This window comes from Oratosquilla oratoria, chromosome 26 (genome assembly GCF_046742065.1).
Source record: "Oratosquilla oratoria isolate Oo_2021 chromosome 26, ASM4674206v1, whole genome shotgun sequence".
Taxonomy (NCBI): domain Eukaryota; kingdom Metazoa; phylum Arthropoda; class Malacostraca; order Stomatopoda; family Squillidae; genus Oratosquilla; species Oratosquilla oratoria.
The window spans coordinates 34,783,214-34,798,611 of NC_134802.1; the positions used below are offsets into that span (position 1 = coordinate 34,783,214).

A 15,398-nucleotide genomic window follows, 5' to 3' on the forward strand; every position below is an offset into this window, starting at 1 on the left:
ACGACACAAGACAAACATGTCAACAAATTAGTCGGAGAAACTTTCTTGATAAGATCAATGAAAGTAGCCTTTGACTACATGGATGAAGAAATTGTAAAGAAAATACTAGTTACATTGATAAGATCAAATCAGAGTACGCTGCGACACTACTGACACCTAGTTCTAACAAAACAAAAAACATAAAGAAACAAGAAAGGATTCAAAGAGCAACGACAAAGATGGCGCCAACACTCTCCAAAATGACATACGAACAGAGATTGGATAAACTAAATCTACCAACCCTGGAACAAAGAAGAGAAAGAGATGATTTGGTAACCATCTACAGAATCATGAAAGGGATGGAAATTCTTAATAGAGATGGCTTACTATACTGGGATAGAAGAAAAACAAGATGACACGAGAAGAAACTTAAGAAGTACAGTTACAGAAGAGATCTGAAAAATAATAGCTTCTCACACAGAGTGATAGATATCAGGAACAAACTGAATGAGGAAACAGTGAATGGTAAAACTATACATAAACTTAAGAACAAACTGGATGCGGAAAGATACAAAAGCGGGTCACTACGAGCATAGCTCTATTCCCGTAAAATACAACTAGGTAAACACACACACACACACAATTATATATATATATATATATATATATATATATGTGTGTGTGTGTGTGTGTGTGTGTGTGTGTGTGTGTGTGTGTTCTCTTGTACACAGACGAGATTAAATTATATTGCTGTTTCTGCAATGTTTAACTTTTTGCTGAGAACTTCGCTAATTTACGATGTTGGACTGTTAGTTTGCTGAGTAGTTGTCCGCAAGTAGTTACAACGTTTCGGTCCTCTCTGGAGACCATCTTCAGGTTAATTGTTTGAGTGTATGTGCTTATATACTATTTTGTTTCTGTTTGTGACTCTGACCCGTAGGGGTGTCTCTAATACAATGACTGTAAAAGATATATAGTCAATACCCCATGAGGGCATACTACATGAAATCGCCACATTTCTAAAAGTCCTTTGCAAGGAGGCACCGTTCTCGGTCCCTCTGAGATGAATAGTCCAAGAAGCTAAACCGGTTCATTTCGTTATTCATTCATTCATCTATGATCAATTTATCTATTTATTTTTATTTTATTATTCATTATTGATTTATTCATTTATCTATCTGGATCAATTGTAGAGTTTCATTTCCACACTGATCAACTGTAGATTTTCCACCCTATCTCTACACTCAATTGTAGACTTTCCATCCCACACACTGACCAACTGTAGAATTTCCACTCCATCTAACATAGTTTAGGTTGGGTTAGGTTCAGATTAGGTTGGGTTAGGTTAGAATGTCCATCCCAGCTACACTCAATTGTAGATTTTCCATCCCACACACTGACCAACTGTAGAATTTCCACTCCGTCTAACATAGGGTCGGGTTGGTTCAGATTAGGTTGGGTTAGGTTAGAATGTCCATCCCAGCTACACTCAATTGTAGACTTTCCATCCCACACACTGACCAACTGTAGAATTTCCACTCCATCTAACATAGTTTAGGTTGGGTTAGGTTCAGATTAGGTTGGGTTAGGTTAGAATGTCCATCCCAGCTACACTCAATTGTAGATTTTCCATCCCACACACTGACCAACTGTAGAATTTCCACTCTATCTAACATAGGTTAGGTTGGGTTGGTTCAGATTAGGTTGGTTTAAGTTAGAATGTCCATCCCAACTGCACTCAATTGTATAATATTCATACAATTGTGTGTGTGTGTGTGGGGGGGGGGTCTACAATTGATCCATCTATTTATCTATCATTTTTCTATTTATACATTCGTTTGATTTAGTTTTCATCATTCAGAAACTAAACGTTACGCTTCCAACTCAGTTCATATATATGTAGACGTAGGCAGAGCTGGGCGCGTTCCTCGGTGCGTTCCGCTTGATTTTGGCCACTGTTAGCGCTCCCAAACTATCAAAGCTTAAGAGACAGGAGGTTCATACCGAAATAAAAGTCCGGTAGGCCACATACTATACCAAAGAAAAATTTCGTAGGCCACATCCAAAAGGTAGGTCACATACTATACCGGCACCTATATTGCTTAAATAGCGGCCAAACTAAAGCGGAACGCACCAAGGACCGCACCTAGGAACGCACTGAGGAACGCACCCAGCTCTGGACGTTGACCTAAGCCCAACAGTTATAGGTGAATCGCCAAACATTCGCCCTTGTACCCAGGTCACGTAGAGCAGATTACACCTGACCATTACTCACACGCTAAACTCGCTTCGTTCATAAGAATGAGGCCGAGTATGCATGGTGTTATCCTGAAGACTGCCTTTACTGTCACCAAACGAATCGAATCGTGTCGTCAGGATTCATGACTCATCAGGAATCAACACTGGTTCGCATTCAAATACCAACATATTTTCTCTGAAACCGTTCACACTAGATGATTTTTTTCTTTTTGTAATGTCACTTCATATTAGCAGTAATATATATATATATATATATATATATATATATATATATATATATACACACACACATATATATATATATATATATATATATATATATATATACACTGTATATCAGAAGCGACCACACGGATTTCACATATGACACATGTATAAAAGAAGGGTAGAATGCAATGCTTAAATGTGCACTGATAATTTAACACAAGACAGAATACAGTGGTGATCATTTAGCGTGCCGTCTACCTCCTCCCTAAGAACTCTATACTAATAACTACAGGATGATAAAAACAAATTGAATAATGTTGAAATATTATTTACTATTAATGACTTTCATTTACCCTAATCTAGCCCAACCTAACGCACACCGGGCGACCTAGTCCACGGTAGCGGGGCGGCTGCCCATATCGCCAAATGTGCATTAGATTAGGTTAGGTTATGTAAGGTACGTTAGGTTAAAATAGGTTAGGATCGGTTACTCAGGAACACCCAGATTACCATTATACCAGGAAATGTAAAATCACAGCGTAGACTAAGGATACTGCGGTAGACCGTACGCTATAGTAGCACCAATATACAGTAGTTTTAAAATAAGAAATACTCACTTTATTTATGCATAAACTCCCTTTGTCTTGGTCCAATGGCGAACTCCTTGGACAATGACGTTTTAAAAAAATTTATTTTTGTTGTTGTATTTCTCTCCATTTTCATTTTTTTTCCTTTGATCATACTTAAAAGGTGATAATTTTTGTTCAACGTAACGTGTAATACACATAACACTTTGCAACGAGGGATTTTCTTTGTGAATACGAAACTAACACAGCAACTAAAACAGCAGTTGAGCGACATACTTTCATTTCAGTGTTCAAATGAACTGTTGGCAATACTAAACCAATATAATTCCTGATAACCTTGTTATATCTAACATAGCTGTAGAATTATTTAGGATTTCTTTAGAATTATTGGTAGTTTTTATTTCTAATTGTTATTTTTTCCTGGTCGTCTTTTTCAAATCTTTGCGTCATCAAATAACTGATAATTGTCAAGGGATTCAGAACGCATGAATTTTCTACAGCTTTTTTCAATAGATTTCTGAAACCATTTTGCACGAGATACCAACGAAGTCGACTTATTAAGTTGGAAAGTTACCATGAATACTTTCCGAAAGCGTATTTTAAAATGTTTTCCACATCTGAACCACCTTGTTTTCCTACACTTTAAACCAAACACCAATTGACTCGTTTTGTATCGATCAGTGATGAAGATAATCATTAAAAATTATCCAGTCAAATTACTTTCATGACGACGCAACTCGACTACTTTATATCTTAGTTTTTCCACCTTATTTCTCATGTTCAAATCGCCCGCGTTGAATCACATGACTTTGAATGTTAATGTTTGTTGATAAACACTATTATAATTTAAGTAGAGAAGTTTCATTTTCGTAATGTTGTGATGATTTATCCATATAATCAATTCCTTGAATAAAGTTGAAATATCATATATTTTTATTCGCACATAGAACCAACACATTTGCCCTTGTTGTGTGACTTCGATCCTCGATCATATGATTACTTAGCAGACGAGAAAATGGCATCGCAAAGTCAGGGTGTGCAACAGCTTCTTGCTGCCGAGAAAAAGGCAGCCGAAAAGGTTGCGGAAGCCAGAAAACGTAAGTAATTGATCCTTATCTATGAAAATATAAAAATACACAGACGTCAATGTTTATAATGTGTTATATCACCACAACAATGATTTATTTTGGCACTTGGTACTAGGGTCGTAACTGTCACCCTCTCATATACTCCCACATAATCATCTCCCCTTGATTATATTGTACAACATTATATTATGATAGGCTTGAAATATTGTATTTATCGGTTCTGTTCCAGTAACACTCAAACACAATTTTAACTTCTATTTTCTTTTTTTTTCAATGAAATGGTTAGGTTAGGTTGAGTTAGTTTTGGAGCTATTGGGCATTGCAAGTTTCATGTTGAATATCCATGTTTGCGTACTTCTGGAATTTTACCTTTATATTTAATGTTTAGGTAAATTCTATGTATTAATGGAATTTCCTCGTCAATTTAAAAGTTAATCGATGCATGGTGAGATGAAGTAGAAAGGGTTATTTATAAAAAAAAAAATTCCAATAGGGAGATAAATACTGATACAGATAATAAAGTTCACATTGCATGCATCTAGATTGTGGTAGGGACTGATAGTATTTCATTACCTGCTTGCTTGAGTTACTTCTAATGTGAAGTGGATACTTGTACGGAAGGATAGGCGGTATTATTAGATGATCACAAACTATGTACCCTCTTCTTTTATACATGAATCTTTTGATTGTGATAAGTGAACAATTTCATATTGATAATTGCCTCGCATTCTGTAAAATTCCAGAATCCTGCAAACACAAATATTTAACATGAAATTTACATCACCCAGTATCTCCTAACCTAATAAAACCTAACTATCCCATAGAAAAAAATAATCTTTCAAATGCGTAAAAGAAATAAGTAAAAAATGTGTTTGCATGATACTGGAAAAGAACCTCGCATTTGAATGTTATCAGAGTTTGTCGGCATATATACTTGCTACTCATTCCATTTGAAGGTATTTAATTATGGCATAGGAATTTAGGAGTGTAGTAGTCCCATCTGCAAATGATTTTTTCACCTAATCCTCTTGTGCTAAATACCACAAAGTCTCACAAATTGTTTATGATAAATATTATCAAGGAAATTTCATGTATTTCATCCAGATATTCAGAAGAAAAAAACATAGTTGGGAAATAATTATATGTTTTGACATTAACTATTACCCATTTGTACAACAAAATGTTCCACATGCAACCACCCCACAGAGAACCCAGAATACCTCGTACTGTAATATCCTACACCAACAGTCCCCAGACAACAACACAATACATCTTCCCCGAGTGACTTGTGGACCTGCATGAAAGGATTTCACAGTTACCTGAAGGACACCAGTCTTTAAGAAGAAGAAAAAAAAGAAGACCAGGTGCAATGGATTGATTGATTGCACAACAAAAGGCATGCAATTCAGTGATGGTGCAGTCTTCAAAAACAACAAATACTAGGCTGTTAAAAGTATGATTACCCAACAGGATGTAATCGCCATTCAGTTTAACCACTTCAGTATGACTCCAATTCTTATGCATAGCATCGACCACCACATGTAATTTGCATCATACTACTCTCATTATAAAATGTAGTCACTGCTGTATTATATGTTCTCTTTTACTCTGAATAATAATAAACACAGAAAACGTGATCAAACCAGTTCATAGAATCTGGGGGTAACTCGTGTACAACTACAAAAATATATATACAGACGCTCCTCTACTTACGTTCATTCGTTTTACATTTTTTCGATTTTACTTTTGAACTGACTGTAAAAAACAATTGTAAAAACAAATTTTTTTGAGTGAATTTTTGAGTTTAGCGCGCTCTCCGTAGTACGAGACATTCAAACGATAGTTACGCATGAAGCTGCGTCCATTGTTTACATGGCACAAACAACAGACTGAACGTGCCTTGCCTCCTCCTCCTCCTCCTTCTCCTCCACCATCTCACTTTATGTTGCTTGAATTTAATTTATTTGAAATTAATGTTATTATTTTACAATGTTATGTTTATAATTAATGATTAAGGGGTGTTTTATAAGATACGGTAGTAGAATTTATGGATGTATAGTACAGTATGAACGGTCATACATTACTGGAACGTACAGTAACAACTTACATCTCATTTTCTCGGAACGTAACTAAAACATAAGTTGAGGAGCGTCTGTATAATCAAGATGCTGACGCCTGCATCCTCATGTACCCACTCACACATCATGACACCTGTGTAGGCATCATCGTACAGAAGTGGTTAAGTAGTACTCGCCAGAACTCACCATCCCACTCCTACGAAGTGGAAAATGAGAAACCCCTTTAGGGAAAGCCCCGTCATTTGTGGCAAGCCGTTGTGTTTTTTAGACCGATGTTTGGGTCACCTCCCTGCCTGTCCAGGGCTGTTGGGAACCAGTTCAAGAAGCATACAGCAGGTCCCAGGAATTGGAACTCACAACCACTTGCTCATTAGTTCAGCACAGTATCTGCTGGGCTACTGCACAGCCAATCTCAAATCACCATACTACAGATCAGTAATTCCCAACCATTGTCATACTTTTTTTTTTTTGTCATCTTCTTCTATTTCTAGTATACTTTTACTTGTTCACTCAATAGTAATTTTTTGTACATTACAAAATAACAAAAATATAACAAAATTTGCCTATTTTATTCTGTACCCTCAACCAGTGTCAGATACTTACTAGTGATGGTTGTGTATGATGGATGTCGGTTATCTCCCCACAGTCCCTCTTTAAAACCCGTCAACACGTCCATCTGAAGGTGAAGCCACAAGAGGTTGACACTCGCTCTCCAGGCTGAGCCCAAGATCTGTCAAATTCTGTTGTACTTCCTCCACCTTTTCACATTAGGAGAGCAGACAACTGGCAACCATTGTCCATGTATTACTACAAGCTCTTGACATATAAACAGTCCTGCATTAATAAAACACTGGCAACAATCCAAGATTTCTTCCCATAGAAATCTTAGGAAGTTCTAAGGACTTGCTAGCCACTGTGGGGCTGTATACAGGTAATTGTTTCAGTGTTCACTAACAGGAAAGCTGCAGTCCGCCATTGGCTGGCAATGATCCCTAGGCCCTCCTATAGATCTCTTTGGGATGAATGTAGGATTGTTTTTGTCACTGGTTTATTGTAGTAGGAGAGAAGCATTCATGAATTGTCGCATCACCTTATGTGAAAAGTTGGGGGTTTTGTATTCTGTATCATGCATCCAAGTTTTCACTTGTATGTTACAACAGTTTTCATTATCTCACTAGCTGCACAGAAAGTGGGTGTTGCCCAAGATAGGGTAGATGCCTTGAAATGTAGTTTGTAAAATGTTTTTTTATCTGAGCAGCAAAAGCTAGTAATTTGTCAACAATATCGGCAAAGGTTTCACTAAATTTGTGCAGCGAAGAAAAGCAAGAATTAGTGAGGCAAGATTATAGGTAGTTTCTGTTGTGGTAGTGCAACTGATTTTCAAAAAAGAGTGAACTTTTTATAGTAGATTGAGCAATCGTCGTTATCTTAAATATTTGAATGCATGATAAGCATATTTCAGCAAGAGGGGCAAGTGTTGGTTAAAGGACCAAAACAAAACTTATTAACCCCTTTATGGTGATAAAAATGTGGTATGGTTCGTTCTGGGAAAAAAAATCCATGAGGCACTGTGGGGGAGACTGGCTTCAAGCCAATTAGACTGATTGACCCCGGTTGGGCCCTCAGCTTTAGGGAGCCTCACAGTGACATTATCTATGTCGAAGGTGTTGTGCCCTGAGATCTGTGTCCTCCAAAATTGGTTTTGTTAGTATTTTGCATATAGTAGGAACAGTTGTTGGATCTGTGAGATGATCAGAGCTGGATTTCCAGCAGGTTTTATCAGTTATGGGGTAGTGCCAAGTGCAACAGAATGTTAAGGGATACAAATTTGTTTTTGTACTAAATATTTAGGTTCATATCCAAGAGCCCTCCCCCTTAAAAAAAAATCATGCAGGCTCTGCAGATCCTAAGGCTGGCTCTGCCATATCAGTTTTATTTAGTTTAGGGAGCATCATGAGAGGAAAGGGGTATCAGTATTTCATAACTGATAATAAATACTTGTCTTTGGGGACATTATTGTGTCAAAGACTTTAAGGAGGGATTCTCCTTTTGATTAGAGATGGTTCAATCCTTGAATAAGAATGGTTCGTCACTGGTTCATATTGGTATCACAAAGTCCCCAAGATGTTCATTTCATAAAACATGAGGTTCATTGTGAAGGAATGAAAGGGGGTTTTTAACCCTGGAATGATGGTTTCACCTGTCATCCCTAAAAGAGAGCAAATAAAATTGTCATGAGAACCAGACAGTAAAATTTTCTGCCAGGTGGAAATGGCTCATATCGGGTTGACCTTGAAGCCTATGTGGCACTTGGGCGGCATTCATTATTGCCTAATGTTATCTCTGTTTCATATGTGAGGGCTTCCTACCCTAGTGTATACAACATAACTTACTGGATTATATACGCTTGTTCTCGTGCACTTGTGTGCAACCCAAAGGGAATTACTGTGCATTTGTAAGACTTCTCAGAATCCATCCTAATGAGTTTAGTGACTTTTCTTCCTCCTGAGAGGTGCAAGGGGTGTTAAATTATTTTCATTCGGGCAATATTTTTCTTGTAGCTTTTTTCTATGTAGTAAAACATACTACAGCCCTAAGGTCTGTCCACAAATCTCACCAGGAAGAAATGTCAGATTGTTTTCTATGTTGTATTCATGCGACCAACTGGTAGGAAAAGGAGGGGAGCAGTTGCTAGTTGCCAGTTCTCCAATTAAAACCCCATTTTAATGAGCAGGGTGCTTAGAAATAACTTATCTTGGACCAGCAGTAGGATAAGAGGTGTTTGGTGTCACTCAGAGCTATTTGATTGTCCCAGTTGAAATTATCTAATCAGTAGTTGATTAACACCAGTAACTGGAGAGGTGCATGACCCTGTCTTGGCAGGAACTACATATTGTCACATCAGATTTAGGCCTATAGCTTTACCAGTACATGTACCAAATCACTAGTCAGTGATGAGTGATCACCCAGTTAATCTGATGCCTGAGGTCTCTTTAGCAGGAGACCCACAGCCCCCAGGTAACCTGCAACAACCAAAGGATTGGCTTGTAAGTTATTCAAGGAAGAAACGATTTGTTGCCTGGGTGTAGCTTGGTTGGGCCACTGTAAGACAAGGTGTTCAGTCTCCTCCATGTGATGCTACGTAGCATCTGGGCCAGTTTGTTTCCATGTCCAGGACTTCTGCGTTGTTATTGTCTTAGTGCTGGAAGGTGACCTGAGTAGATTCAATGCCAGTATGGTTCTTACTTCTCTTGTGAGGGATTTTTTCATGGTGATGTTTGACGGAGTAGTGTGTTTGGTGGTCAGTCTTGCAGTGTTTTTGTGACCTGAATGTGAATAGGTTTTTGTATTGATGTTATGTATTATACAGGTGGTAGATTATGGTATATTTTTTCCTCCTCCAGGGTTGCCTGGCTTATGTTTACAGCGACACCTATCACTGGATTCCAGGACAATGTAAATGAGTAAATCCCCATTACTACCTCCATTTCTTATGATTGCTGCTCTTTCAGGCAAAGCTCGTCGGCTGAAACAGGCCAAAGAAGAAGCTCAGGAGGAAATCAACAAGTTCAGGCAGGAGAGGGAGCGGCAGTATCGAGAATATGAGAATCTGGTAATTTTTTGTAAATTAATTTTTTTCTCTCTCCATAATCGGATAAATGGGATCACGGGATGTATATAGAAATTGGATTTGTTGTCTTTGTTTACTTCATACTGTAGTTAATGTTCTTGAATGATTTTTGTGCCACCTCGTATTAAAATCCAATTTAATTTTTTTTATGAAATAGCATCTTGGATCCAAAGATGACGTTGCTGCCAAAATCAAGAAGGAAACAGACATGAAAATCCTAGAGATGAACAAACAAGTTGATGAGAATAAGGACAAGGTTGGTATCTGCATAAGCTCCACCCTATAATGAAATTGTATTTAAAATATATCATGAGATAGTGAGAGGTTGAATATGGCTGTTTAGAGTGAGGGGCTTGGGGGAAGTGGAGAGCTTTAAGTGTCTGGGGTTGCATGTAGTGGCGAATGTTGGAATAAATGTGTAGGTGATTATAGATTAAAAGAAGTGAGTAAACGACTTCATGGAATAAAAATTATCTTTGCACATTTTAGTAGTTCCTCCTTGAAATATTACCATTCTTCTTCTACTCTTGTTACTTTTATTTTTCATGTGTATATTATACATGTCAACTCTTTTTCAGGTGATTACTCGAGTTTTGGAGCTTGTAAGAAACATCCGACCAGAGGTTCACCAAAATTATCGAGAGTGAAGTGGAAGTCGTTCGTGTGCATGTGAAGTGTTGGAACGTAATCCGATTTTCATCTTCCAAGCACAAAACACTCATTACATTCCCTATGTCTCATTATTTTTCCTTCAAAATCATCTGGTGTTATGATCAGAATTTCCCAGTTAAATCTGTTTTAAAGACTGACTTTACCTGGGTTGAATGATCCCCAGAGCTAATACTGTTGTCTGGTATGTGTAGGTGTTAGTGATGTACAGTACACTATCATTGATGTTAATAAAAGGTTGAAAAACTTCATAGTACTTTATTTTACATTGGTAAATATATGTCGTGCTGTAGATAGTTGTTGTGATCTACTGGTACATGCGACACAAGTAGACTAGAACTATTTCAGGACAGGATTGAACTGGAAGACAGATGCTGTTCCAGGTTTTAGGAAAAGGAACTAGTCCTGGACTAAATGTTGTTCTTCCATGGAACTCTGAATGTTTAACCAGAGAGCCAATATAAAGATATGACTTCACTGAAACAACAAGTTCATAATACAAGTTGATATTCCTTTATCTGAAACCTGAAACCCTCTAAAATCAAAGTTCTTGAGTGAGCAAAGCATCACAAGTGGAAAATTCCAGAAAGTGCTTGGAAGGTTCCTAGGGAGCGTACAGCTGTTGCAGGCTGCATCTGCAACAATCACAATACAGTAATCTTGTATCTGGACCCCTGTTATCCAGACCTCGTCATTACCCAGAGTGATCTCTGGATAGAATGAAATTCCCATATGTACAGTATGGGGATCCTCATAGGAGCCACAAATCCAAAGAGCATTAGCTGAAAGTCTGTAGTGAAGGTGCTTAGAACAGCATCTCAGTGCACATGCAAATAATGTGAAAGAGTTACAGTACTGCATATCATTTATGACAATACGCCTATCTATATACCAAAAGGCTTCTCCCTCGTAAGGGAGGTAGCCAGCCAAGGCACACACCTTTTCCTCCACCCATCCATTTCCCTTATCAAGATTTCTTAGCTCCTTGTGGATGAAAGACCATTTCTGCTTCCCACCCGCTGAGTCAGAGGTATTGCTGCAAGACACACCACCCTCACAATAGAGCCCAACAGCCAAAGATGGTTTACCCCCACCAATTTATCTACATGGCAACCCTCCATCCTTCTCCCCTTGCTAATAAATAGAAAAGACAGAGAGAAATATCTTTGTATTGCAGTTTATTATCCATTCACATTTATCTCCTGCCCTCTCCCTCACCTGCTCAACAGAAATTCCTCTTATATCCAAGGCCCACTTTACCTCATCCCATTATTGATCTTCCCCTCAAATTAACTCCATCTACCTTTGGCTTCCGCACCTTTTGCTAGTCTTTCTTCACTTGTTCTTTCCATATACCCAAACCAGTATTCTTTGATCAACCCTGACTGCCAGCTCCCTTTCCATCCCTGCTCTCTGTCTCGCCTCTTTATTTCTCACTCTGTCCATCCTTACTTCATATCAAACATTTAATTTTCTCCTTTCTGCCTCCCTTACATTCCAAGTCTCTGCCCCATAGTGTGTTATAGATATAATCACCCCTTTACATAGTTCTCTCACTGCATCCATCTCTAGATACTTTTCTCATGATACTCCATTTCCCCAAAGACATTTCCTTGCTTCCCTCACTGCAATTTACCTCCACACCAACTCCTCTACTCCCTCTTACATATGACTCTACACCTCCTCTAGCCTCTCTCCATTCAGAGTTCCCTCCAACTTACTACCACCCGTACCATTTGTGCATCTTGTCACCTTACACACTGACTTTCAAGATATTCCAATCATATACCTTCTAAAACTATCACTAATTGCCTTGAACCCTCCTTTGATCCATCCACAAGTGCAGTGTCATCTGCAAACAACAACTGGCTCATTTCCTATTACAACTTTCACTACCTCCAATCCCCTGCCTATCACCATTGTATTTATCTCCCATACTCACATCTGCAAACAACAACTGGCTCATTTCCTATTACAACTTTCACTATCTCCAATCCCCTGCCTATCACCATTGTATTTATCTCCCATACTCACTGATCCATTTGCATACTGAACAACCAAGGACCTAACCATGCTACAGCCCTATCTTCACTTACTATCGTCATTCCCAATCTTAACACAAGCTCTACTACTCACATAAAACCTCTTGGCCATCTTAAACAACTTTCCCCCTATCCTATATATCTGCAATACCTCCCACAAGGCATTCTTGTTGATTTTGTCATGAGTCTTCTCCAGATCCATTAAAGCCCAAAATGTATCCCTTCCTTTTGCCAAAATCTTCTCACATATCTACCTTAAAACAAAAATTTTATCCACACATCTACCTTTCTTCAACCTATGGTGATTTTCCCCAGTTACTCCTGTTCTTCTAATCCTCTCAATACCTTCCACGCTGAATGGCCTACCGGCTTCGGCGCTTGGCCTTCAAGCCAAAAATTTGATAAATCACTCAATACCTTCCTACATACCTTTCAAACTACATTCAATAAACTGATCCTTCTGAAACTACTACTACATTAATATTTGTCCCCTTTTCCTTTATTAAGTGGAACTATTCAAGCATTCATCCAGTCCTCTGGCACATTGCCCCCTTAAGCAATACTTAAGTACATACATATACCAAGGCCTTTTCCTCCCTTACAAGGGAGTAGCCAAAGTCAAAAGGCATAATTCCACTTCCACCCATTTCATCCCCTCCCACTCCACTTCCATTCACCCCCCCTCCCTCTTATCTTGGCTCCTCCTGGATGATGAGTCATCCCTGCATCTCACCCATTGTCCTGGGTCAGAAGAAATGCATTAAGACACAGCACATCCCCAGCGAGGCTGCTTCAGTTAATCAGCAACCCCCCTCTCTGTCCCCTCAGGCAGAAACATGCTACTCAAGTAGCAAACGTAATAATATTTCACAACAAGACCATGGTTATGATTTAATATTTTACATTCCACTGTACTTGGGGATTGAGTCTGAGGATAGATTGAAGCAATTGATGGCAAAATTTGAAAAGATGCTTGAGATAAGAAAGCTGAAATTAAATATTGGCAAAATAAAGGTGATGAAGGAACAATGATAGGTACCTGGATGTGGTGGTCCTGCAAGAGGTCTGCCAAGCTGACCATTTTCAAACCTCAATCATCTCACCTCCATCAAGAGGTGCAGCCCTGAGGGGCTGACACTCTGTCACTGTGCTAGGCCCAAGATGATCAATTTCAACTGTATTTATTACATCTCTTCAAACATGGACAGTTGACAACTAGCAACTGCTCCCCTCTTCCTAACACTTTCAGCCGGTGATAGAGAAAGTCCTGCATCAATATAACACAGACAACAATCCAAAGTTTCTTCCCAAAGATCTGTGGGAAGGCCCAATGATCATTGCATGCCACTGTGAGGCAGCAGGTTTTCCCCTTATGGAAAAGAGGCAACAATTATATTATTACTAAGTTGATGAGACATACATGGAATGAAGATGGTGGCAGGCTGGAAGTGAATTTGAAAGGTAAGAAGCTAAAGGAAGTGAAGAATAGTACTTACGTTTTCATGTAACAGTGAAGAGAGGTTGAAGTGAATTATAGATTAAAGGAGGAAAATAAATGTCTAGGGAGGGAGGATTTAAGTGTTATGAGAAACAGGTTTCTGTGGAAGGAGGAGTGTTTGTTATGGGATGTAATTCACCATTCACTTCTACCATTATAGACAATCTCATGCTGCTTGGAAGAGAGGAAAACATAAGAGTGGAGTGGTTGTCAATGGATGAACAAATTACATTGCCAAAGAGTGTTATGCTTGTACTTCTATAATTTCTTGAGTGGATAATGATAAGAATGTTGATGGTGATGATGATTATCTTATTTCATTTATCTATTTTTTTTCCTGTGGAGGTGTTGTTTTGCTGCACTGCTTTTGACTTGAATGTTGCAGTGTGGAACAGATACACTTCACCTACAGGGTGCAAAGATGGGAGAGAGGCAATGAATGACTTGTGAATCAGTGTGACTCACCATGGTCTTGGATCATGTGTTGGATTCATGATCAACAGCTATTACCCTCCCAGAAGAGAGCTCAGAGCTCATATATGACCGATCTATGGGTAATGCTGTGACTTTACACGCACACACACCTCCAACTCCCTGTCCACGAAAGTTGGAGTAACAATTTGTAGCTCAGTGATACTGAAATTATTTCAGCTCTGGGCAGGATTCGAACCCAGACCACCATAGTGGCAGCCTCAAATGCTACCACTGTGTCGTCGAGTCGTGGAGGTGGGTGTATGCTTTGACCCATCCACATCCCTTGTAGAGGGCTCTTTGGCATTTATGTGTTTACACTACATTATAATTAATCAACTGTTGCTTCAAGTTACACAAACTGGAAAATCTGCAGCCTCACAGTAACTGAAAACAGTCTTTGGGCCTTCCCAGATATCATTTTGGGAAAAAACACTGACTATTATCTGTATGCATTAATGTAGAACAGTTTCTGTGTCATGACCTGAAAGTGTAAGTTCTCCATGTGAAAAAGTGTAAGAAATACAGTTGAAATTGACACAGATCTTTGTCCAGGTACAGAGACAGAGTATCAGCCCCTCAGGGCTGCACCTCTTGATGGAGGTGAGGAGGCTGACAAGTTTTGAAAATGAGCAGCTTGGCTGTCCATCTTGCAGGATCATCAAATGTAGTTACCTATCATTCTTCCCATAAACATACTAAAATACAATCTAATTACTCATGGTTGGAGTGAATGTATTTGACTGCATGGCTGATTGTGACTTATTAATGTAATATAAAGTTTAGATGTAATGTTGTAAGTGCATGTTACATTCCTGGTACATATATACAATATTATCACTAGAACTATCAAAATGCAACCTCAACTTTCTTCTATCGGAGTTTGGGA

At 38.7% G+C, this 15,398-nt stretch overlaps 1 protein-coding gene across 1 annotated transcript; it reads left to right on the forward strand.

The window, feature by feature from the left end:
* Positions 1-3,973: 3,973 nt before the first annotated feature.
* Positions 3,974-10,747, forward strand: Vha13 (V-type proton ATPase subunit Vha13). Its single transcript, XM_076209560.1, has 4 exons — positions 3,974-4,129; positions 9,711-9,811; positions 9,987-10,085; positions 10,408-10,747. Exons 1-4 carry the CDS (start codon positions 4,048-4,050, stop codon positions 10,474-10,476), a joined length of 351 nt encoding a protein of 116 aa, XP_076065675.1. The 5' UTR covers positions 3,974-4,047; the 3' UTR covers positions 10,477-10,747.
* The last annotated feature ends 4,651 nt before the right edge of the window (positions 10,748-15,398 follow it).

Coding starts and splice junctions, on each gene's coding strand:
- Vha13 (XM_076209560.1), top strand. CDS start 4,048: ATGGCATCGCAAAGTCAGGGTGTGCAACAGCTTCTTGCTGCCGAGAAA. Junction 4,130..9,710: donor GGTTGCGGAAGCCAGAAAAC/GTAAGTAATTGA, acceptor CTGCTCTTTCAG/GCAAAGCTCGTCGGCTGAAA. Junction 9,812..9,986: donor ATCGAGAATATGAGAATCTG/GTAATTTTTTGT, acceptor TTTATGAAATAG/CATCTTGGATCCAAAGATGA.